The 22,795-nt window shown below is 41.1% G+C and overlaps 1 protein-coding gene across 1 annotated transcript in view; it reads left to right on the top strand.

Moving 5' to 3' along the window:
- The window catches only part of frmpd3 (FERM and PDZ domain containing 3), a 26,568-nt gene extending 15,093 nt beyond the window's left edge, over positions 1-11,475 (top strand). The window contains exons 7-15 of the mRNA XM_085370087.1: positions 1,564-1,695; positions 2,698-2,817; positions 3,033-3,169; positions 5,435-5,561; positions 5,914-6,003; positions 6,080-6,259; positions 6,424-6,559; positions 7,263-8,156; positions 8,675-11,475. Coding sequence (XP_085226213.1) covers positions 1,564-1,695; positions 2,698-2,817; positions 3,033-3,169; positions 5,435-5,561; positions 5,914-6,003; positions 6,080-6,259; positions 6,424-6,559; positions 7,263-8,156; positions 8,675-11,475 — 4,617 coding nt within the window. The remainder of the gene's footprint in view (positions 1-1,563; positions 1,696-2,697; positions 2,818-3,032; positions 3,170-5,434; positions 5,562-5,913; positions 6,004-6,079; positions 6,260-6,423; positions 6,560-7,262; positions 8,157-8,674) is intronic.
- The last annotated feature ends 11,320 nt before the right edge of the window (positions 11,476-22,795 follow it).

The raw sequence follows: 22,795 nt of genomic DNA, 5'->3' as shown, positions 1-22,795 counted from the left end.
TAGTGCCCCTATAATCATTAATTTTATTTGACTATGGTTGAAATGGCTCCTCGTGAAGTAGATGAAGATGTGAAGTGATAATTCGTGGTGATAAACTGCAGTTCCCTCATCCCTCTTTATTGTTTTGCTATAAAAAAGCTGGAGAATATAGTTGAAGTCAGACTAAAAGGGAAATGTATGATGGATGTACATTCATCATACATACCCATCTTGTGTTTTGGTTTTTGCGTCTTTTCTTTTTTTTTTGGTGTCGACATAAATCCATTTTGTAGCAAATAAATCGTTAAAGTACATTTTGGATCAGAATACAGAAAGACTATCAACACAATCAAATTGCCATAAGTAAATAAACAGTTTAACCACAAATCTGTCAAGCTAAGAGCCCTCAAAGTTTATATAATTAATCACAGGTTTCAGAAAACACAGAGAAAAAAAAATAGCTTTAATTCTATGAAACTTTTTTCCTGGCAGTTTCTGGAATGTAAAATCTCATTAAAGTGATTAAGGTCATAAAGCAACAAATGAATTCAGTCAGACAGAGGTCATTTCTGTCTCTATGTCAGCCTCTAAGATGAGTGTGACATCTCCGAGCAGACTCATTAAATGGACTCTATTAGATTTTACAAATCTCTCTTCTGCTCATGGAGGGTGAGGGAGAAAAGAAAAAAGAAAACTCAGAAGCACTTTAAAGGAGAGATAGCGGAAGCTCTCTCCTGTCAGCCTAATTAAATGGAATTTCAGCATAATAAGAAAGCTCAGATCAATAATACAATATCGCAGATTTAATCAATGGTACAAGAGGATGCCTACTTGTATGGCTATTAGAGTATCTGTCAACTAAAGAAGCTTCCCTGCGGTGTTTTCGGCTGCATTCTGTGGCTCCTTCACTTGATAGTGTGGCTTCCCCCAAGCGTCATTTAATGCAAAGCACACAGATCAATAGCATTAAAACTGCTTATCTTTTAGGGACAGCTATTGGAATACATCAGCACAAGTCAACTAACTTCTTGATGGGCAGCAAAGCATTTAGTGTACTTGCTTTCTTTTGCAGTTGTTAATAAGAGTCCATATAAAAATTCATTACCAAAATGCAGTAACATCACTACATTAGACTCCTTTTTTCATGTCCGTGCAACTTAGAGTCCGAAGAAATTATGAAACCTTATCCTGAGGCATTGCCAGCAGTGAGGAATGATAAGTCATAAATGTCCCCTTAGATGGTACTCTCTGCATTTTAGAAAGATGATACAAGAAGCTCTACATCATTCATAGATACTGATCTGCACTGAGGTAAAATGTTTTCCCTGCACACTCCAACGTGCTGGAATTATTTTCCTAAATCGGTTGCAATCACTGTGCAGAATATAGAATATCTATAAAATACTCACTACAATGATATCAATGATAAAATGCACCACATAAACATGGAGGGAGGGGGGTTCAAGGGTTCAAGGTGAAAAGTAGCTTCAGTACAATGAATGTTCATATTTCTTGTAGCTTAATGTATTCTTACTGAGGCAGTGTATCCCAGTCACTCATCTGCTTCCATCTCATTTCCTCCAGGATGTGATCTCTTCCCTGCAGGACCGCCTTTCACTGCGCTACATCGAGCACTTTGCGTTGGTGTTGGAGGCAGGTGGTCTGGACCAGAATCAGAAGTTGCATCTGTTGCAGGAGAACCAGCCACTGACACATGTAAGAAACCTAGAATGAAAAAAAGAAGACGACTTGTCTAAAAACACTTCAAATTTTATACATGCTATGTTAAAAGTGATTTTCTGTGTTAAAAAATAATAACAGAACAAAAGCCTACCCACCAAAAGTTGTTGTCACTGAAAAGTTTTTTTATAACTACATTTACATGAAACTGATAGGACATGTTCCCCTACCAATAAATCCAATATCTTCAGATAACCAGCAGATTAAAACACAGCCCTTGTTATTGAGAAGCAGTATTGCCTACTGCTATACCAGAGGTTCCCACGATTGTTTGAGCAAAAATTGAAATTCATCAGACCTGGTAGCCTTTTTCCAGTTGTCTTCTCATCAATTCTGGTTGCAGTTCCCTGTTCTTGACCACACAAGTTTGACATGTTGTTCATTCAGAGATGCTCTTCTGCACACCTTGGTTAAGTGATGTTGCCTTCCTATTAGCTGGAAGCAGTCTGGCCATTCTCTCCTGACCACTGGCATCAACAACCAACAATCAAAAACCACTTTTTCTCACAGACCTCCTGAATATTTTCTCTTTTTTTGGATTATTCTCTGTGTTGCAAAAGGGACACATAAAAAAGTTTCAGGGAACCGGCCCTCAAGGACTGGAGTTTGAGACCCCTGCGGTAGATCATCAGTTTCTGAAATACTCAGATCACCCATCTGGCACCAACAACCATTCCACATTTAAGGTCACTTAAATAACTATTTTTCCATTTTGATCCCCGTATTGAACTTCAGCAGGTGATTTTGATCATTAAACATTTTTGCCGTACTACACCTTGACTAAAATGACACATAAACAGAACTCACCGTGAAATGCCAAGATAGTGCAGATTGATTCATGATGCATCAGTCTTCTCTCTTCACTTAAATGATACTGAAATGACTAAATGAAATATGAAATAAATGAAAATGATACTGCAATATGTGAATAAAATCAAAGTTATTTGGTATGTGGTTGATATAATTGTATTCCCACAGGTGGTGCATAGAACCTATTTCCAAGGGATGAAGTGTCTGTTCCGCATTTGCTTCTTTCCCAAGGACCCTGCAGATCTGCTAAGAAGGGACCCCGCTGCATTTGAGTACCTTTATATACAGGTAAAGCATTGGATTAAAGGAAGATTAAAACAGATGTCAACAGTCATGATACTTTTGAAGTTGCCATCTCCTCAAAGTGCTGTTTGAGCCAGAGCAAACAGTTTTCTTGCAGTTGTTCTTTGGGAATATGAGGAAATCGAAACAAATCAATAATACATTTTAAAAACAATTTGGAAAGAGCACTATACAGAGAATGTGTCATCATGTCCTCACAGAGTCGCAACGATGTCATCAAGGAGCGTTTTGGCATGGACTGGAAATCAGACGTCACGTTACGATTGGCCGCACTTCATATTTACATCACTGTGTCCTCTGCAAGGCCCAATCAGAAGATCTCCCTCAAGCATGTCGAGTAAGTCCACAAAAAAGTGACGTTTTCAGAAATTATAGAGGGGGAAAAAAAAACCCTGATCTATTGCATTCTTAACCTCATTAACCATTCTGAGTCCCTTAGTGACGTTTGTTCATTCAACAATATCTAAATGATTAATAATTAATCCCAGCAGTATTAAAAACTCAAATACTTAAGGATCATTTTCTGCAGGTCATTATGAAAAAAAGAAAGCCATTGCTTTGTGAAATTACATCTCTCCCTCAACTTGCCCACTTACTCTTCGAAACCTCGACCTAGCAAGTAATTAGCTTCGACTATCACAACCACAGAAGCAGAACAGGTTCAATGTGCTTGTAATAGACTTAGGATAGCCATGTCAGAATCAGAATCAGATCAGAATCAGAATCAGAATGGGGTTTATTGCCAAATGTTGAGCAGGTTTACAACATTAGGAAATTGCTGCGGTGCTTCAGTGCAAACATGCTGTCATAAATAGCACTTAAATAGACATGGAAAAAAATTAAAGTAGGGATAAGAATTAAAAGTGCTACGTGGAAAGATATGTGCATGAGATATACATGAGATATATACATGAGAATAAGAATTAAGAGTGCTACGTTGAAAGATATATACATGAGTGCAGGTGGTGATCAGTGCCAAACATGGAATGATGCAGTGACACAGCGTAGGGTCATGTGTTAGTGGCGGGTACAGTCATATGGTTATTGTTCATGTGTCCAACAGCAGAGGGGAAGAAACTGTTCTTATGGCGAGAGGTTCTGGTGCGAATGGACCGGAGCCTCCTGCCTGAGGGGAGCAGGTCAAACAGACTGTGTCCAGGGTGAGAAGGGTCAGCTGAGATCCGAGCTGCACGCCGCAATGTCCTGGAGGTGTACAGGTCCTGCAAAGATGGGAGTCTGCAGCCAATCACCTTCTCAGCAGAGCGCACAACACGCTGCAGTCTCTGTTTGTCCCTGATAGTGGCTCCAGCGTACCACACGGTGATGGAGGAGGTGAGGATGGACTCGATGATTGCAGTGTAGAACTGCATCATCGTCCGTGTTGGCAGGTTGAATTTCTTCAGCTGCCTCAGGAAGTACATCCTCTGCTGGGCCTTCTTGATGACGGAGGTGATGGTGGGCTCCCACTTCAGGTCCTGGGTGATGGTGGTACCCAGGAAGCGGAATGAGTCCACAGAGGTGATGGGGGTGTCAGTCAGGATGATGGGGGGGAGTGGGGCTGTGTGCTTCCTGAAGTCCACAATAATCTCCACTGTCTTCTGGGCATTCAGCACCAGGTTGTTGTGGCTGCACCAAGACACCAGACGTTCAACCTCTCTCCTGTAGGCAGACTCGTCCCCGTCCGAGATGAGCCCAATGACGGTGGTGTCATCTGCGAACTTGATTAGCTTGACAGACTGGTGGGTGGAGGTGCAGCAGTTGGTGTACAGGGAGAAGAGCAGAGGAGAAAGAACACAGCCCTGAGGGGAGCCGGTGCTGATGGTCCGGGAGTCCGAGACATTCTTTCCCAGCCTCACGTGCTGCTTCCTGTCCGTCAGGAAGTCAGTGATCCACCGGCAGATGGGATCAGGCACATTCATCTGGGAAAGCTTGTCTCGGAGATGGTCTGGAAGGATGGTGTTGAAGGCAGAGCTGAAGTCCACAAACAGGATCCTGGCGTAGGTTCCTGGGGAGTCCAGATGCTGCAGGATGAAGTGTAGGGCCATGTTGATGGCGTCGTCTACAGACCTGTTGGCTCTATATGCAAACTGCAGGGGGTCCAGGAGGGGGGCCGTGAGGGTCTTGAGATGGGAGAGAACTAGGCGCTCAAATGACTTCATGACCACAGATGTCAGAGCCACGGGTCTGTAGTCATTTAGTCCAGTGATCCTAGGTTTCTTGGGGACAGGGATTATGGTAGAGGACTTGAAGCAGGCAGGCACATGACATGCCTGCAGTGAGGAGTTGAAGATGCCAGAAAACACTGGGGCCAGCTCGTTTGCACAGTGTCTGAGGGTGGCAGGAGACACACCGTCTGGGCCGGGAGCTTTCCGAGCATTCAGACTCTTAAACTGCTTCCTCACACCTTCTTCATGAATATGAAGAGTTGTGGTGGGAGGAGGTGGTGTGAAGTGGTGTGTGTCAGCCAGGCTCACTACATCTTCCAATAGGATGAAAGAAAACTTCTTTGGTCCTGCAGTTATGACATCTTCCTTGTACTCTTGCACGCCACTCTGTTTGTCTTTTGCGTACACTTCTGCTATCCTTCTCTGTGTTTTCACAGAAAAGAGTGGGGTCTAGAGCCTTTCCTTCCACTTACTCTACTTCCAACAGTAAAGGAGAAAAACGTGTGCAAATCCCTGTCTCAGTTGCTGAAGACGTACCAGCATCCACCACCATCGGGGAACAAGGTTTCTTCATATAAAACATTTTATCAGTAAAAATCTAAACCATTTTAATGACTGCAATAGCTTGTATCTTGCTGGATGATTTTATATGTATATGCATGCAAATGCTCCATATTCTTGATTACTATTAATGCAAACCCAAAACCTCTGCTGGATCTTAGTTTATTGTATAGAATCTTTATGTCTGCTTGATAATCATTCCTTTCGACAAGCTCTTCATCCTTACAGATGTAACTGTTGCATAAGAGTTTATTAGAAAGAACTGTGGCTCAAGAGTGCCCCTAAGAGGCTGTATGGAGCACTAAAGGTGGACTGGTCTTTATTAAAAGATTCTTCTTTATCATTCTGTTGACAGGTCCCTCCACTGCAAGGAAAGCTGCAGTACATGCGTGTGCTCAATGACCTTCCACCTTTTGGTGGAATACTGTTCCATACTGTTGGACTGGTAATATATTTTTGGATCATTCGTCTGTAAAATGTCCATCCATCCATCATGGTAAAGTTGCTGTGTTCTTCTGTAGGAGGAGAAACAATCAGCTACAACCCTGTTGGTGGGTCCTCGACATGGCATCAGTCACGTTATTGATCTGAAAAATAACCTCACAACGGTTTTGGCCGAGTTCAGTCGGGTGTCTAAGATCCAGCTCTACCGTGAGAGCCAGGGAGTGGCTCGTGTGGAGGTGACAATCCATGAGGCCAAGGTATCATTACAAAGTGCCAAAAGTTTCATATTACAATAGTTTAAAACTTAACTTTGGAAATACTACAATTGTTTAGTATACACTGGTCAACAGTTAAATTTGATAAGGTCTATGCTTGTCCCCTATTAAGTCTCCTAATTCTCTTTCGTGACATTCCCTTACAGCCACTGGTTCTCCTCATGGAATGGCCTGATGCCAGTAACTTTGCGTGCCTCATCTCTGGTTACTTCAAGCTTTTTGTAGATCCTAAACGTACAATCTACTTTAGAACCCCGGGTCAGTCGCAGCTGACCAAGGCAGGTATGTCACTTTTAACCTCTGTTGTTCATTTGCAAAATGCCATGTTGATGCTGAACTACATGCCCACGCCCAAGTAAAGATTTAATTTAAAACTACAGAATACAACATTGTTTCCTTAATAGTTTAAGTTGAACAACATCACACATTCAGAGTCGTATAAGTGTCTTTCTTCCGGTTTCGTATTAGACACTGCATGTCAGGAAATTGGCAGTCTTCATTATGTTCAGTCTTCATGGACATTGATGGACACTGCTTGAAATCATTACCTGATTATCCAGAGTATCCTGGAAATCCCATCCCATGGCGCCCTCTGCTGTCTCTCTTCCCATCTCCATCTTGACTCATTTGGAAAAAAAGTAGTCCATATTTCACTTTTACACAAAATATCAACTGAAACTGATTAACTGAAATGTATTTTTGCTGTAATCATAAACATTTGCTGTCCAGACATGAACAGATCTGCTTCCATCTGCTGTATCAACCTTTAGTCTACATCAAAGAAGAACAGTACCATTCTATCATCACATCCCACTGAATCTAACCTTCTAACTTCAAACAAACTTCAACGTTCAATTTTCATTTTTGAAATAAATAATCCCCATGTGACCACCAGCTGCCGCCTGCTTTTCCATCTGGATCTTCTCTGTCCCCATTAGTTTTTAACTCCTCAAACTCTCCACTCCTCTGACAATTCTATCCTCAGATTACAGAAGTTCCTACCATGCACACCCACGCTCTGGGGCAGCCAGCTTGCCAAGTGGAGGGCGACGAGGAGACGAGAGGGAAAGCTCGCACAGGGAGTCAGGGTCTTCAAGGGCCGTGGTTCCCGCAGAACCTCAGCATCTAGGCCTGTGTCATGTCCACCTTCGAGAACAACAACAATTTCAGGATCTCCAAACGCATGCCGAAGCAGAACTCGACATCAATGAGAACTTTATTTCACAGGAGCCACCCGGACGGCCCCGCACAAAGTCAGATCCCACCCAGCAAAGTACAGAGGAAATAGCCGGAGTTTTAGAAAACCCAGCAGTGGAGAATGCTGGATTTAGAATCCGAGCACAAACAATGGGTCAATCCCAGAAAACGTCACGATACTTCTGTGACTCCTGCAAAGCCAGGCTTAGGGCAGAGGGTCTCTCACCTGCAATGAACAGCAGTGGAAGCTCTGGGAAACACTGCTCCAGTACTTGTGCCTCCCGAGATGGAGGAGCTGTTGACCTGACAGCTCTACCACCACCACCTGGGAATGAAGAAGAGGACGAGGAAGAGGCAGTTGGCGGTGGAGAGAAGCTGCAACCACCACCACCTGCCATTGCTGCCCCACCACCTGGCTTCAGGGACAACAGTTCTGATGAGGATGACCCAAAGAGAGGGAGGAAGGCTCGTACCAGTGCCAGCACCGCGGTCGCCTCTGGAAAGCTGTCCCAGGCAAAGGAAGATGTGCCTGTGACACTTATTGATAATGTGGCCACAAGAACGGTCCGAGATCATGCCCAGGAGCTTGATGACGCTCTGGTGTCCACCTTACAGGCACTTGAAGCTTTGGCTGCCTCTGAGGATTACCCCCATCACCCTCAACAGCCAACACAGACTGCAGGTCAACAACCTCAGTCATGCCACTGTTCTCAAAATACACATGTACAAAACAGGCCATGGATTATGTACTGCCAGTAAACAGTATTACCATACATTTGCAATACATCATTTTAGTTCATTAATATCCAACTAGAAAGATATTTTAATTAAGCTTAAAATAATGTTGTCAGTCATCTAAAAAATAGCAGATTTTGCATGAATAAGGAATCAGTAGCTGCCTATTTAAGTCGTGTGCTTAAAAAAACAAGCCAACCAAATTTTTATATCTGCCTAAAATAGAGGCACTTACACTCATAGAGCTGTGCACACGCAACCCACAGTACTCTTGTGTCTTGTGTGGAAAACCCATTGATGCATAAAATTATCTGAAGAGATTTGATCCGACTGATTTTCAGTTTCATTATCACAATTTTATCAGTCAGCTGGAAATATCAGTTTCCACAGAACACTATGAAAATGTTCTCTTTTTTTTATTTCGTGTGTTATTCTAACATTATACTGTGTTGCTCTCCTCTTCAGGCCTGATTGTCTTAGCTGCTATTACACCTGAGTCATCACTGGACTCAGGCCATGAGACCAACTCTTCTGAATTGACAGACGTTTCTGAGATGGTGTCGGCTATGAAACAGAACCAGAACCAGGCCTACCTGCTGGCTCACCATATCAACAAGGATCGGATCCTCTGCCGCCGTGACTTTCCCCTGGCAATCCCTGGCTGCACTGCAAAGACCATAGGGACTGGGGCCTTCTCCGTGGGTCAGATCCGTGCTGGCTGTCCACCCAAGCAAGTAATCCTGAGCAAGACTGTTCCCTTTAAAGTCAGCCCAAGCCAGGACTCTGCGGTTCTCAGTGTTGTGACAGAACAGGCGGGCAATCATGAAACTACTCAGATTGAATCGAAAGGGGAATTAAAATCACCCACCAAAGCAAACACCCCAGAGCCCCCGTCTAAACCACCTGTGGAACTTAAGGCTTCTGGTGCTTCACACACAGAGCAAGTCAGCAAAGATCAAAAGTTAGTAAATTCTTCTGGGGAGACAGTGAGAGAAAATATCTCTGATGGTATAAAGGGGAAGACAGCAGTACCTCTCAATACAGACCCTGCAAACAAAGCCTTACCTAGTCTCTTGTCTGTGGATAGAACTGCCACTGCCAAGATTTCCCCCTCTAACATGTGCCAAGATGCCGAGACTGCCTCTAGTGAGACCATGAAGCCTTCAGCCTCTACAGAACTTCTGCCAGTTGATGACCTTTTCTGTACTTGTCCAGTACAACAGGAGTCTACATCTCAACTGAGACTAAAAGACCCACAGGTTCAGAAAATAGTCGTGTTTCAATCCTCATCTCCCACAGATGATGAGCGCCTTCGAGCCAAAGGTCTCCAGCTGGCTAACAACAAAGAAAATGCGGCGAAAATAGGACCAGAACCTAATTTGGCAAAACCCAGCCCACAAATACAAACCAAGTACTCCCCTCGTTTGCCTCCAAAAGCGGAGAGAAAAGAAACAGCTGAAAGCAAAACTGAGGGTGCCCTGGACAAATCACAACCTGAGTCGCAGAAATGCCCAGTGAAATCCTTACCTATTTTAGATGATCCAACAACCCCTAGTCACTCTGTAGATAAAGTCTCCACTCTCCCTGCCAGAGATTTGAAGAAACAGAGCAGTGGTAAGGGGAAGTCCCAGCGCAGTGCTCCCTTCCTGAGCTTTAGAAATCTTCTTTCAGCCACATTTCCAGCGAGAATGCGAAGAGAAACAGATGAGCGCAGGGCTCAGCTGCAGAAAGTTCGCCAGTATGAGCTAGAGTTTTTAGAGGAGCTGCTGAAACCAAAGTCATCGCAGGGAGAATTTATGCCCCAAGGTTCCTCACCCGTACCTTCAGGAACTCCTTGTTCCTGCCAGCTCCGTTCCAGTCCAGTCCTTAAGGCACCAGGGATCTCCAGGGAGCAGCGACGCAGTTGTGACTGCAAGCGAATGTGTAGGGGGATGCGACTACCTGACACACCGGTTGGCTCTACAACGGAGACTCAAAACAGAGGTAGAGAGAGAACTGTCTCGAAGACCCCTCCTGCAGTCTCCAAAGCCCCTCAAACCCAAGGTGCTACGAGGAGACCTCAGACTTTGGAGATCAAAACCACACGAATACGATCTACAAGTCTTGAGTCAAGAGAGCCAAGAGGAGAACATGGCTCCTGCTTGCCCACCTGTACTTCTCAAACAGATTGCATGGGAGCGCCACAATATAAGAAGCTTCAGAGGCGATACAGCATTGGAGAACTGGACAACAGCACTAGCACACCTGTGTATGCTGAGGTAAAACCCAAAGCCAAAAGTCTCGAGAAGGAGATGGAGAGAGTGAGAGCCACAGGGCTGAGGCTCCCCACCCCAGTAGAGCCAGTCCACACTCAGTCCCACCAGGAGGGGAAAGGGAAAAAGGGTGTGTTTTTCATTCAGGGAGAGGAACTACTGCGTGAAAACAAAGAAGGGACTGGAGAGGTGTTGCTGACCATACCTAGCGAAGACAGTGATGACAAAGACAAATGCTGCTCATTCTGTTTTTGCTACCGGAAGTGTGAGGCTGCAGACGAAAGCAGCGAGAAAGATGAACTTTCATACTCAATACCCCTTCAGGTCCTTCCAGGCATGGAGCTGGACTCACATACCTTTCCTGTCGTAAGCAAAACCCTCCAGGTTCTTAATGCCGAGGACTGCAGCGGGGACGAAGAGGAGGTGGAAGAGGAGGAACCTCAGATGCAGGAGATTGACCTGAGAGCCTGCGGTACACTGGAGGGGAGCCTAGCTCGGGTGCAGGCTTTACAAGGGAAAACGTTTAGCTTGCCCGATGGTTTTCTAAATGCTCAATTGGATGCTAATGAGTTGTTGGCTATCCTGCGTCACTGTGCTAACACCCCACAAGCTGAGGGTGAGGCTCGCCTTCAACCTTCACGGATTACAGAGTACAAACAGGAGCTGGCTGTGCGCTTCAAAGAATTCAGAGCATCTTGTCGGAGAGTGGCGAGTGTTGAAAAAAGTCCAACACGCATGCTTGCTGTTGTCACGGCTAGCTTTCAAGTGTTGTGTGAACTAACTCAGACTTTCATCAAACTGGTCAGAGGGGTTCGTTCAGAAGCCCAAAGGCTGCAGCTGTTGAGAAAAGTTGAGGAAGTTGCCATCAATTACACTTTGCTGTTGCGTGCAGCAGAAGAGTCAATGGGGCACTCAAGCAGCTTACCGACAAAAACAGTGAGCCCCCAAGTTTCCTCCAACGCCAATAACATGAGCTCCCTCACTCGACCCATCAAAACTTTGCCTTTGCAGTAAGATGAAATCAGAACAGTCCCGAATGTGGGTGGCAACTCTATCCAAATTCATTGTTTATTTATTTATTATTTACATTTTTTACGAGATGTGCAATGAATCATCTTCAGTAAAAATTGCAATGCAACTGTTCCATCACATGTTTACAGGCCCTGAGGTAGCCTCGTGGATCTTATTATGAAGTAGAAAGATACACCAAACTAATGCACAATGGGATATGAACCCTACACAGACTGGATGATACAGGGCTAATCACCTCATATCAATATTCACAATATACATAAATGATTATAGTATAATATTTTATATGTAATGTATATTTGAGTTGTGTCTACCTAGCAAATAATATAAAGTTTTGTGAAGAAAAAAGGTGAAGAATATATTTGAAATGTATTGAAACAAGAGAACTATTAAAATTATAACACATCAGAAATAAATGTATGCTTTGGACAAAAATATTTCAGAAGTCTCGTCAAGTATAGCAACTTCTGTAAAGTACGTAGTCCAAAGGGTTGGCTGGTTGGTTAGATGGTGTTAGATGGTGTTTGTGTTTATTGAATTTTCTGTTGTAATGCAAACTGGTCTCTGCTAGCTATGTTGACAGTGTGAAATACTGATACAAGAGTCAAAATGTAAGTGACAGTGTTGGAAAATGAAAAGCACTCAAAGACAAGTATAAATATTTAACTATACTGATAAACACATGCCCTTTCTCTCACTATAAAGGTGCAGGTATGAAACAGACCTGCTCAGGGCAGAAAATGTAGCATAGATTCAAGTCACAATCTTATTCACGGTACAGTAATGAGTGTTGTTACCTCATTCTGCTGCAGAGAAGGCATACCCACAATGTACTTAGTAACACAGACTGTATTTTATGCCACCACTAATCCATAGCTCACTTGCACCTCACCAATTGTTAACAATAGTTTATACACACCCACCTGCAAGTGAGTAGGCTTATCCTTAGGACTTTGCACAACCTCTGAAACTAGTTCTGAAGTTGAACTGTATCTTTTAATGTTTGATTCGCTGTTTCCAAGAGAGTTAATGCCGCTATTTTTTTTTTCACAATTCATCTCCTAAAAGTGAATGCTGATCAATTTTAAAAGATTCCCCTGTTTTTATTTAAGTTTTCAGAAACAATATAAACAAATTTGCTTTCTATGTGCTGTTACACATTGTGCAATCTAGCAAATATTTAAGAACACATAAAGTAGTTTTCTATGTATTTTAATAAAACTAACACATCATTTCCTGTCTGAAATCTTCTTTGTGTCTCATCCTCTTGTTATTCCTGGAAATTACAGCAAGAGCCTTTAGAATTTATGCCAGCCTAACGTGTGTAGTGGATGTGCTATTAAAAGAAAGTGCTGTGAAACCGTTTACCAATTATCAGAGGCAATTGGGCTAAATAACAAAAATACACAGGAAATGCAACTTACTGTTTTGAATAAAAATAAGATTGATCAGTCAGTTTTAAATCTAATGGTTTGCATGATTTAAGAAATCATCTGGTCCACAAAAGGTCTTAAAATAAACTGCAAACAACCTTAGATGAATAACAACACATGATCCGGTGCACCATGTCATTATTTTATTTTTTTAAATTTCTTTTTACAAAAACTAAGCCAAACTGTAGAAGCAGTGTCTGAAAAAAACCCAGTGACACCCTGTGAATCAGTAGCTTGCAGAACCACTTTTAACAGGAATAACTTGAAGTGATTTTTTTCTGTTTTGACTTATTCATCAATCCCATTGTTGTGGAGAAATTTTGGCCCACACTTCTTTGCAAAGTTGCTTATTTAAAGTGGAGTTTACATTTGTTTATGCACAGCACTGCATTTGAATCCGATTGAGGTTTGGACTTTGACTGGGCCATTGCAACACCTTGATTCTTTTCATTTTCAAACATTCTGTAGATTTGCTGCTGTATTTGAGATCAGTGTCATGTTGCACAGCTCAATTTAGCCATCAGACAGATGGCCTTACATGTGACTCTAGAATATTTTGATAAATGAGTTCATGGTTGACTCAATGACTCCCAGTTCCTGTGGCTTCAAAACCTGTCCTGTTTATGCTGATATGTTGTTTTGGGCTTTCACCACTGTGAATTATGGAGAGACAGACTTCTGAGGTCTTGTGGTCTGTTCAAATGCTGTCATGTTTTTTTAGGGAGAAGAGTCTCCTGGTAACCTTTCAAACAAGACTTACTTGTTTAGTTTTTTTATAATTGAACTGTCATAAAGTTTAAAATTTAACATGCTAACTGAGCCCAGTAAAAACTGAGATGTAGCTCTTGGGTTTTTTTGCAGTTTCTCTGAGCATTGCACAGTGTGACCTGGGAATTTGTTGGGATGTCCAGTACTTGGCAGATTGGCAACTTTCTTGAATGATTTCCACTTTTGAATAGTTGAATGATAGCCTTCAAATTCTTTGGAAATGGCCGTTTAACCTTTCCCAGAGTGATGGGTAGCACTAATTGCTTCTGTAAAATTGATGCTGATTCCTTTTTTCACAAACCTGAATCTTGCAGATGAGCACTGTCAGAACATCTGCTTTTACAGAGGTGCTCACACTTGCTTAAGAGATGATCAGTTTACCAAGTACATCTAATTAGCAGCCCATAGCTGCTGCTTACATTTGTGGTTTCTATAGAAGCAGGAAGGGTGTACATAATTTTTCACATGATGCTTCTGCATTTGGCTTAATTTTTTTTAATTTTTTGAATAAATAAAGAAACTTTAATATTTCATGTGTCAAGTACCCTTATGAAGATACCGAGGCCAAAACATTAACATGTTTGTTGGCAAGGCAAAATACATTGCGAAATTAAGAGTTGTTAACTATTTACCTTAAGTTTTGTGCTAGTGCTAACTTATTCCCCCAGGAACTCGACACTGAACTTAAAATTTTTTGGTTTAGTACCACCGAGTTTTATTTACTTAATTTTATCACCTGGTAAGGACCCGATGATTGTTTTTATTAGTACATGTTTTTATCATGTACTAATAAATAATCATCAGTAACAGCAAATGTGGCACTTATTACACCTATACTGTGATATGCATTTTGTATGAGAGTTTCACCTTCAGTATGAAGGCCATTGGCACTGGTGTCTTGGTTTTATTGAGCACTTTCTTCTAAAAGTTTTTTTCCTGTTGATGTGTCATTTCCATAACCATAAGCAGTGTTTTCTTCTTCACTGTACTGCATGTTTCCCTTTACGTATTACACTTTCAGGGGCAGACACTTTGACCATTGAAGGTAAAGATACTATTTGTATAGATCATTTTCCACTTCTAAAGTAGAAAAAAGAGGCAAAACTGAAATGGTATGATGGCAACATATTAATGTTTTGAAAATGATATTCAGTATGGAGATGTATAATTTTACAGTGAAAATGTACATAATAAGATGATTCATTAAAAAAAGAAGAAAGAAACACTTTTAAAGCATCACTTGTATTCAGATTTATCCAACACTATGCTATTTTGTAAATAGGACAAAGTAATACATATCTGTATGGTAATTATTTATAGTAGTAATGTAACATAGTGACTAATAGCAAAACATATATTTTAAAGACTATATTATGATTATAAAGCATGGGACATGTTTATTTTTATAATCAAAAATAGCAGACAATGTTCCCTCATCAGCATATTTCCACATTATAATAAACATTCTTTGTGGTTGTCATTGTTCCAGTTGCTTTGCTTAAACTGTGTGGAGTAGTCTGTGCTTCATTCATACGAAGAGCTCACCCTGATTGATCCATTGTTTCTTTATGTGCACCTATTCATTCCTGTCTTTATTTACTGTCAATGATCTTGTCGTCAGTGTGGTCTTCTGTCTGTGTACAAGTTAACCCATGTTTTAAGAGCAATAAAGCATATTATATAAACTTCTTCAGAGAATTTGACAATGACATTGCACGCACTAAAGTCGAGCTAATGCCAGGCTGTCCATTAAAATGACTTTGAACGAGTAAGTCATGTGAAAGACTACCAGGAAAGGTTCTTGCTGCTGTCTTACTGCCTTTTGCTAAAAACTGATGTTGACTTAGCAGTGCAAACGGCACTGACTTGGCACAATACCAACTACTGACATGGCTATGATATTGCATATATTTTCGTGTGCTGTGCTTAATGTTAAATATTCCAAATCACATCAGGCCACAACCAGATTAGCCAAAACAATGCAGTAAGATTGTGGAAGTTACAAAAGTGTCAATAGTTAAAGATAAAAACAACAGCAACAATAACTTTCAGTGGAAGTAACAGAGCAGAGTTCCAGGAAAGAGGTGTAGTTTGTTACCCCTGAGATGAATTGTACCAAAAAGCTAATGCAATATTAAATCAAGAGACACTACTTCCACCTTTACATTGTGCTACGTTCCTGTTAAAAGATATTTGCAGCCAAATTAGGTGTTTAATCCTCTCCATTACTGAGATCGCTCCACTCTTCCCCTCCAACATTTTTTGTGCAGCACAAGTATTGCCCCTTTGGAAAAATAAATGCATGAGTAGATAACATATCATTTATCCAGAGTGTCAGCCATTTTCCTGAAGCTTCTGTTACCCAGCATGTTTAGTGGACACATACCTTTGGCCAGATGAAATGTGATTGTGTGGGTGATTGTAGTATGTTTGCAAGCTGGAACGATAAGTTCACGTGGTGTACAGTTTCACTTTCATGGACATCAGGGTAATGTTGGACAATTTTCATTAGCGACCATTGCCTTGTTGTTCTTGGTCTTCATGCATTCAGCATACTGCAGTTTGTGGTGTGTTTTGAGGCACTCTTCTTGGTTATCGTCACTTGCATTAAATCAGAGTTGATGATGATCCACTTTGAAGAACAAGCCTTTTACTTTCTGCCAGACTTGTCCAGGAAACTTCAGCACACATGCAGGCACGTGGGCGAACACTGATTTGGGGAGTGCTTGATTTGCTTTGCATGCTATTCACAGAGTACGCATTTATTCATCTGGTTCCATGAAAACACAGCTTTACAAAATCCAGAGTTTCATTTCCTTATTTATACGGTCAGTGTAAAGCACATAACAGAACATATGTACAGACTCATGTGTCTGAAAACATGAAATAGCAGTTTGTTATTGTGTCTTATTATGTTTGAGATGAGCACTTTTATAATCAGGCATTGATGAAAGGACATGGATGGTCATCAGTGGACACCGTGGGTTTATTTTCAGCTCAGAATAACATATATATTCTACATCTTTCTAATACTGTGTCTCTGTGGACAATAAGGCAGCTGTTAGACAGTTTCTCTGATAGGTTTGCCTTCTGTTACTCTGTTTAAATAAAATTACAGTATGGTATTAGACTCCAGTGATCTAATCAAGCCATGGGTAAAATTTATTTAGTGTGTTGAAAATGTGTTTTTTCTAAGTCATCTTAAGCCACATATATAGCAATTACATTTATATGGCTGTTAAATCTAAACACATAAATATACCGATCGTTGATAGAATTATTTGTTTTGTTCTAAGCGGTCACACTGATGGAGAAATGTGTGTCAAACTATTTTGCAAAGAAAAGTGTCTGGACTTCTTTAAGTTGCTTGAAGACGTTTCACCTCTCATCCGAGAAGCTTCTTCAGTTCTAAGGTCAAATGGTAGAGAGTCCCAGATATAAACCTAGTGGGAGTATCCCCCTTCAGAGGGACAAAGGGACCCCCTGATGATCCTCTAATCGCCTGAGCCAAGGTGTGAAACTGGGTGTGGGTCCCAATCAGCCAGAGTTTCGGGTGTGTTCATTGTGAAACCTGGCCCCACCTTATCATGCGAATTCCTGAGATCAGATGGCCCAGGATGTGAGTGGGCGTTAAGGCGTCTGGGAAGGGATCTCAAAACTGGATTGGTGTCGTAAACCCCCGCCTCTGTTCAAAGATGGTCGCTCACAGTGGACATAGATGGCTTCTTTCACTCCTCTTTCAAACCATCTGTCCTCTATGTCCAAAATGTGAACATTGGCATCCTCGAAAGAGTGTCCTTTGTCCTTAAGATGCAGATGGACTGCTGAGTCTTGTCCTGTGGAGGTGGCTCTTCTGTGTTGTGCCATGCGCTTGTGAAGTGGCTGTTTGGTCTCTCCAAGTCAGCAAAGTCAGCAAAGAGGCACAGAAAAGAAGACCAGACACCAGCGAGGGAGGATAAGAAGGACAGACGCAACAACATTGTCATCCCCTATGTAGCCGGTGTATCAGAGAAACTCAGGAGAGTTTTCTCCAAGCATGACATCCCGGTGCATTTCAGACCCAGCAACACGCTCAGACAAAAACTGGTTCACCCGAAAGACAAAACGCCAAAACACAAACTTAACAATGTGGTGTATGCTGTACAGTGTAGCGAGGAATGCTCAGACCTCTACATTGGAGAGACCAAACAGCCACTTCACAAGCGCATGGCACAACACAGAAGAGCCACCTCCACAGGACAAGACTCAGCAGTCCATCTGCATCTTAAGGATAAAGGACACTCTTTCGAGGATGCCAATGTTCACATTTTGGACAGAGAGGACAGATGGTTTGAAAGAGGAGTGAAAGAAGCCATCTATGTCCACTGTGAGCGACCATCTTTGAACAGAGGCGGGGGTTTACGACACCAACTCTCTGCCATCTATAATCCAGTTTTGAGATCCCTTCCCAGACGCCTTAACGCCCACTCACATCCTGGGCCATCTGATCTCAGGAATTCGCATGATAAGGTGGGGCCAGGTTTCACAATGAACACACCCGAAACTCTGGCTGATTGGGACCCACACCCAGTTTCACACCTTGGCTCAGGCGATTAGAGGATCATCAGGGGGTCCTTTTGTCCCTCTGTGGGGGGTCACTCCCACTAGGTTTATATCTGGGACTCTCCACCATTTGACCTTAGAACTGAAGAAGCTTCTTGGATGAGAGGTGAAACGTCTTCAAGCAACTTAAAGAAGTCCAGACGCTTTTCTTTGCAAGCTCCTTTGACTACGATGACCTGGATGACTGAGAACCTTCACAGACATATGTGTCAAACTATCTTTAATATTATTTAAGTGAACATGAGGCTGAAATAACTTTAAGATTTTAAAACAAAAATTCATCTAGTTTAAAGTGAGTAAAGCAACAGTAAACTCAAGGCACTTTACATTGTAAGATAAACACCCCACAATGATACAGAGAAGAACCCAACAATAAGTTGACCCTAATAAAAGCACTTGGTGATAGTGTGAATGAGAAACTCCCATTTAACAGGAAGAAACCTACGACAGAACCAGGCTCACAGGGGACAGCCATCTGCCGCGACCTGCTAGACTAAATTAGACTGAAACTAAGAGTTTGATGAGCCTCCTTTCTGAAACAACAATGACTTCACACACCAGTCAAGCCCGACATAAAAACACAGTTTTGTACTCACAATAAAACTGTTCACAGCAGATAAAGCGCATGACTACAGTCCCCTTTGTGTGAGGTTCTGATTTTCTCAAACGCTATTTACTTGGACGCTTAATGGACTGAGCCATTGTTAATTCCACCTGTGCAGACTTTCAATCAGTCAGAAAAAATATTACTACAGTACCGAAACTGGATTCAAAGTCACACAAAAATCTCACAAGGTTGCTTTTTTAACCAGCAAGAATCTGAATTAACATTTTTTTATTAATTTTTTTTTACATATCCTGCCACATATTGTGTGATGATATTCTCTCATAAAGGATTGGTCCAGGGTAGCCTAAAGTAAATAAGGTAGTAGACAAAATTAAGCAGTGAAGCCTTTGCTTGGCATTTAAAGTTTGACCATTGATTATCAAGACACTTTTGAACATTCCTAAGAAAAGAATTACTTCTGCGATCACTCTCACTGTCAAATTATTTTACTATTAATATCTGCTTATTCCTCTATGACAACACATCTTTGAAAATGAATATAGTGGAAAATTAATACCTTTTCCTGTTTGTATTTTTCTTCAGGTCAGCAGTTTTGTCAAACAGAAAGAAGGAACAACCAGTCATGTGCTAAGACCTCTGCCAACAGAACAAAAAGTTATTAGTTTTGATGACAGTGCAAAATTGTGCAATTTTGTTCCACATCCAGCTTGAGGATTAACAAACCATGTATTAGTCACAGACTACTCTGCAATACAATACAATCGATATCTTTTGACTATCTTCCACATGGAATGAGGAACATAGAAATAGCCATTTTCACAGCCTGGAAGCATAATTAAAAATTCAACATCCATTAAGTCTTATCTACTCCTTTTTACATACTACGTTTTGATGCTGTTTAGTTTACAATAAGGAGTGTGGATAAGAGTATCCATGACATCCATTTATAATAGCAATCCCTAAATGGATCCCAGTTGTTCTACTGTATGCTAACCTTATGGCACAGTAGTCAGCATGCCCAATGCTAACAATTAAGTTTTTTATTTTCCTCTTCAAAAACAGGATTTACTGGTCAGTGTTTTTCTGTCGCTGTTTGATTTGTGCTACATGTAGCTGCCGTTGGTTAGCAACATGGCTAATGCTAACAGCATACACACGATTAGCTTAGAGTGAGGATTATAGAACCGTTCATTTACAAAAAGCAAAAATACGCAATGAAAACACCTCACTACACATCAGGGTTGGGACCAGATCATATCAGTTGGATAGAGGGGCATTCGGTGAATAATTAAAATCATAAACACACATAGTACACACATAGAGAAATGTAGCCACAGTTAGAAATGCGCACAAATGTCTATCTTGGATTGCAGAGACAAACAGGAGACAGCAGAAACATTCTCACTGGATGTAGAAAGTGGATCAGTGAACTCACCATTGAGCAGTTTACCGTGAGCACCGCATTTCCATTTGTTTTGCATTTTTCCAGTAGGACCATGCTTTAAAACTAGCTGCACAAGCTGATGAATGACCTCATTTTAGCTTCAAAGACACATGAAGTACTTCCCACTAAAGCACTAAACTACAGTGAACCAAATAATTAAAGTAAGCTCACACTACATTACACTTTTTGGAGATATGGGTGTTTATGTTTTTCATTACAAAATTGTATAAATTAGTGTAACTTATAGTTCAAGTGTATAAGCAGAATTCAGCTGAGTGGGCATAATTACTATATTGAGTGGGCCTGAACCCCCAAAGCCCTAACACTAGTACACAGTTTGTAACAGAACTAAAAGTAATGATTCAGCAGAAAATGTTCCCCATCAGCGCTGCTGCACATGTTCAAGCTTGAGTTCACTTTATTTTATTTTCTGTTTAATCTCCAGTAACACAACATATTCTATGAATTAACATGTTTTTAGCAGCTGTCCTGTTTGGACTACAGCTTTTAATGTGCTAGGAAAAATCAGGACAAAACTTGGATTTAAACAATATATTAATACAAAGAAAATGATTTTTTTTTTTTATCGCAGCTAACTTAAAGGGTTTGAGCACTCTGTGACACGGTTGACTGTCAAAATCTATAGGTGGATGAAAAATATTAAAAATTACAGTGTAGTGTTGGCAAAACAGCTCCTTAAACTACATTTGGTCAGCCAAGTTATTTCTCAGAGATGCTAATCTGAAAATGCTGCAAAATGTGCATCTCTTCTAAATAAAAAAACAAACAGCTGCAGCTTAATAAAGCTTCACCACATCTAACCCTACCTAACTCTACCTATCATACTCTACCTAATCAAAGCTTATATTAACCCTTACCAAATATATATCTAATCCAGCCAGGATAGCAAGCACAATGAAATGCAATCAATTTTTATACATATTTGATGCTTACTTTACTATTTCCAGGGCTGAATGTAAAAGAGTGATTTGATGATTAAGGGTGAGACAACCAACAGTTTAGAGTCATGGCTTTTAAAAGTATATTCAAGTATGGATGGCTGGTTTGCCGGGTAACATTCCCAGACCCTCAGGACCATGTAAGGCTGGAATGGCCTCAAATACCTGGCCTGGTTACACAATGCTCCGTGTTCTTGTATAAGATCACAAGACTTTCATGTTACAGCAGATGAAAACAGTGTGAGAGTAATGCAAATTTAAGGAGGTTGTGGTATGCTTTGAACTAGATTGGAGAATTTCTATTGACACTTAGGAATCAGAGAGACACTCTAGCATTGTCCTTTAATAGGCTTTCTTCAAGTGGTGCCTTTCTATTCTGGGGGAAGGCACCACCAATTGGTGGATGTGAAACCTGGATAAAAAGGAACATAATGAAAGAAAGAAAAATGGTGGAAACTTGCTGAAGAATAAGAAATGTTAAATCAAACCTAGGCTTTATTATAGATCTGACACAAAATTAATTACTCCTTATTTGTGCTTATTGCCCACCCCAATCATTCACTTTAAAGTTGCCTTAAAATGAAACAATCCCTGACCAGTATGAACAGGAAGAATGATTATGAGCAAACCTGCTTCAGTTTTCCTATTAGTACCAGGCTATTATTCTTTTTTTAGTATTTGCTTTGTGGTTGGGTTTAGTTTAAGGCAGAAATGAAGCAATAAAATGTACGACTGGAGAGACAAATAGGTCTACAAAATGTCTTAACATCTAAGCAATAACACTGTCATTGCCTCCCTCTATTTACTCAACCTGTATGTTCTATCAGTTGTGTGCATGTGCATAGGCACTGATCTCTTTTCCACGAGTTGGCATGGCCGAGGGAGAACTTCTAACCTCTAGTTATCAACAGTTTATCAACCCTTTATTCATTGTCAGATTGTTTTTCTCCTCCATGTGGTGGTACTGCTGACAGAGAGCATGGATAGCAGTAAAACTTTCTTGTTTACCAGTACATGCATGTTTGTTGTCTTCCTCCTTGCAGATACTGGAAGCCAAACTCTATGGAAATGTAGTAGAAATACTTGCTTGAGTCAATGTTTTGGAAATACTTTCATAAAGCTTATTCTTATTCTGTTTTTGCATATTACTGAACTCACTCACAGTTGTGTCCTGACTCCTGACATTGAGTTTCTTGGGTAAAACTGTAATGCAGTAACTCTGTCTAGGAGAGACACTCTAATAATAAAGTTAGTCTCTTCCATCATGGTCTAAAGCAGTGCTTCCCAAACTTTTTCCAGCCACGTACCCCTTGAGACATGTCACCCTCAGCCGCATACCCCCTACTACGAACGACTCTTAATTAGTGTCTATAAATACATTGCAATATCGCATGCATAAAGATAAATACTGCACAGTCGATTATTTCTCACCACCAAATGAATTTATCAATATTTTTTAGTAATGACAGAGTTTTAATAACAAACTTTACTACTTAATACTAGCAGTGTATCAAAGGATTTATTAGAA

The sequence above is a fragment of the Diplotaxodon limnothrissa genome, linkage group LG2 (genome assembly GCF_057381915.1).
Source record: "Diplotaxodon limnothrissa isolate DT_005_m linkage group LG2, D_limnothrissa_male_GT1.1, whole genome shotgun sequence".
NCBI classification, from domain to species: domain Eukaryota; kingdom Metazoa; phylum Chordata; class Actinopteri; order Cichliformes; family Cichlidae; genus Diplotaxodon; species Diplotaxodon limnothrissa.
This window is presented reverse-complemented; position numbering and strand designations above follow the sequence as displayed.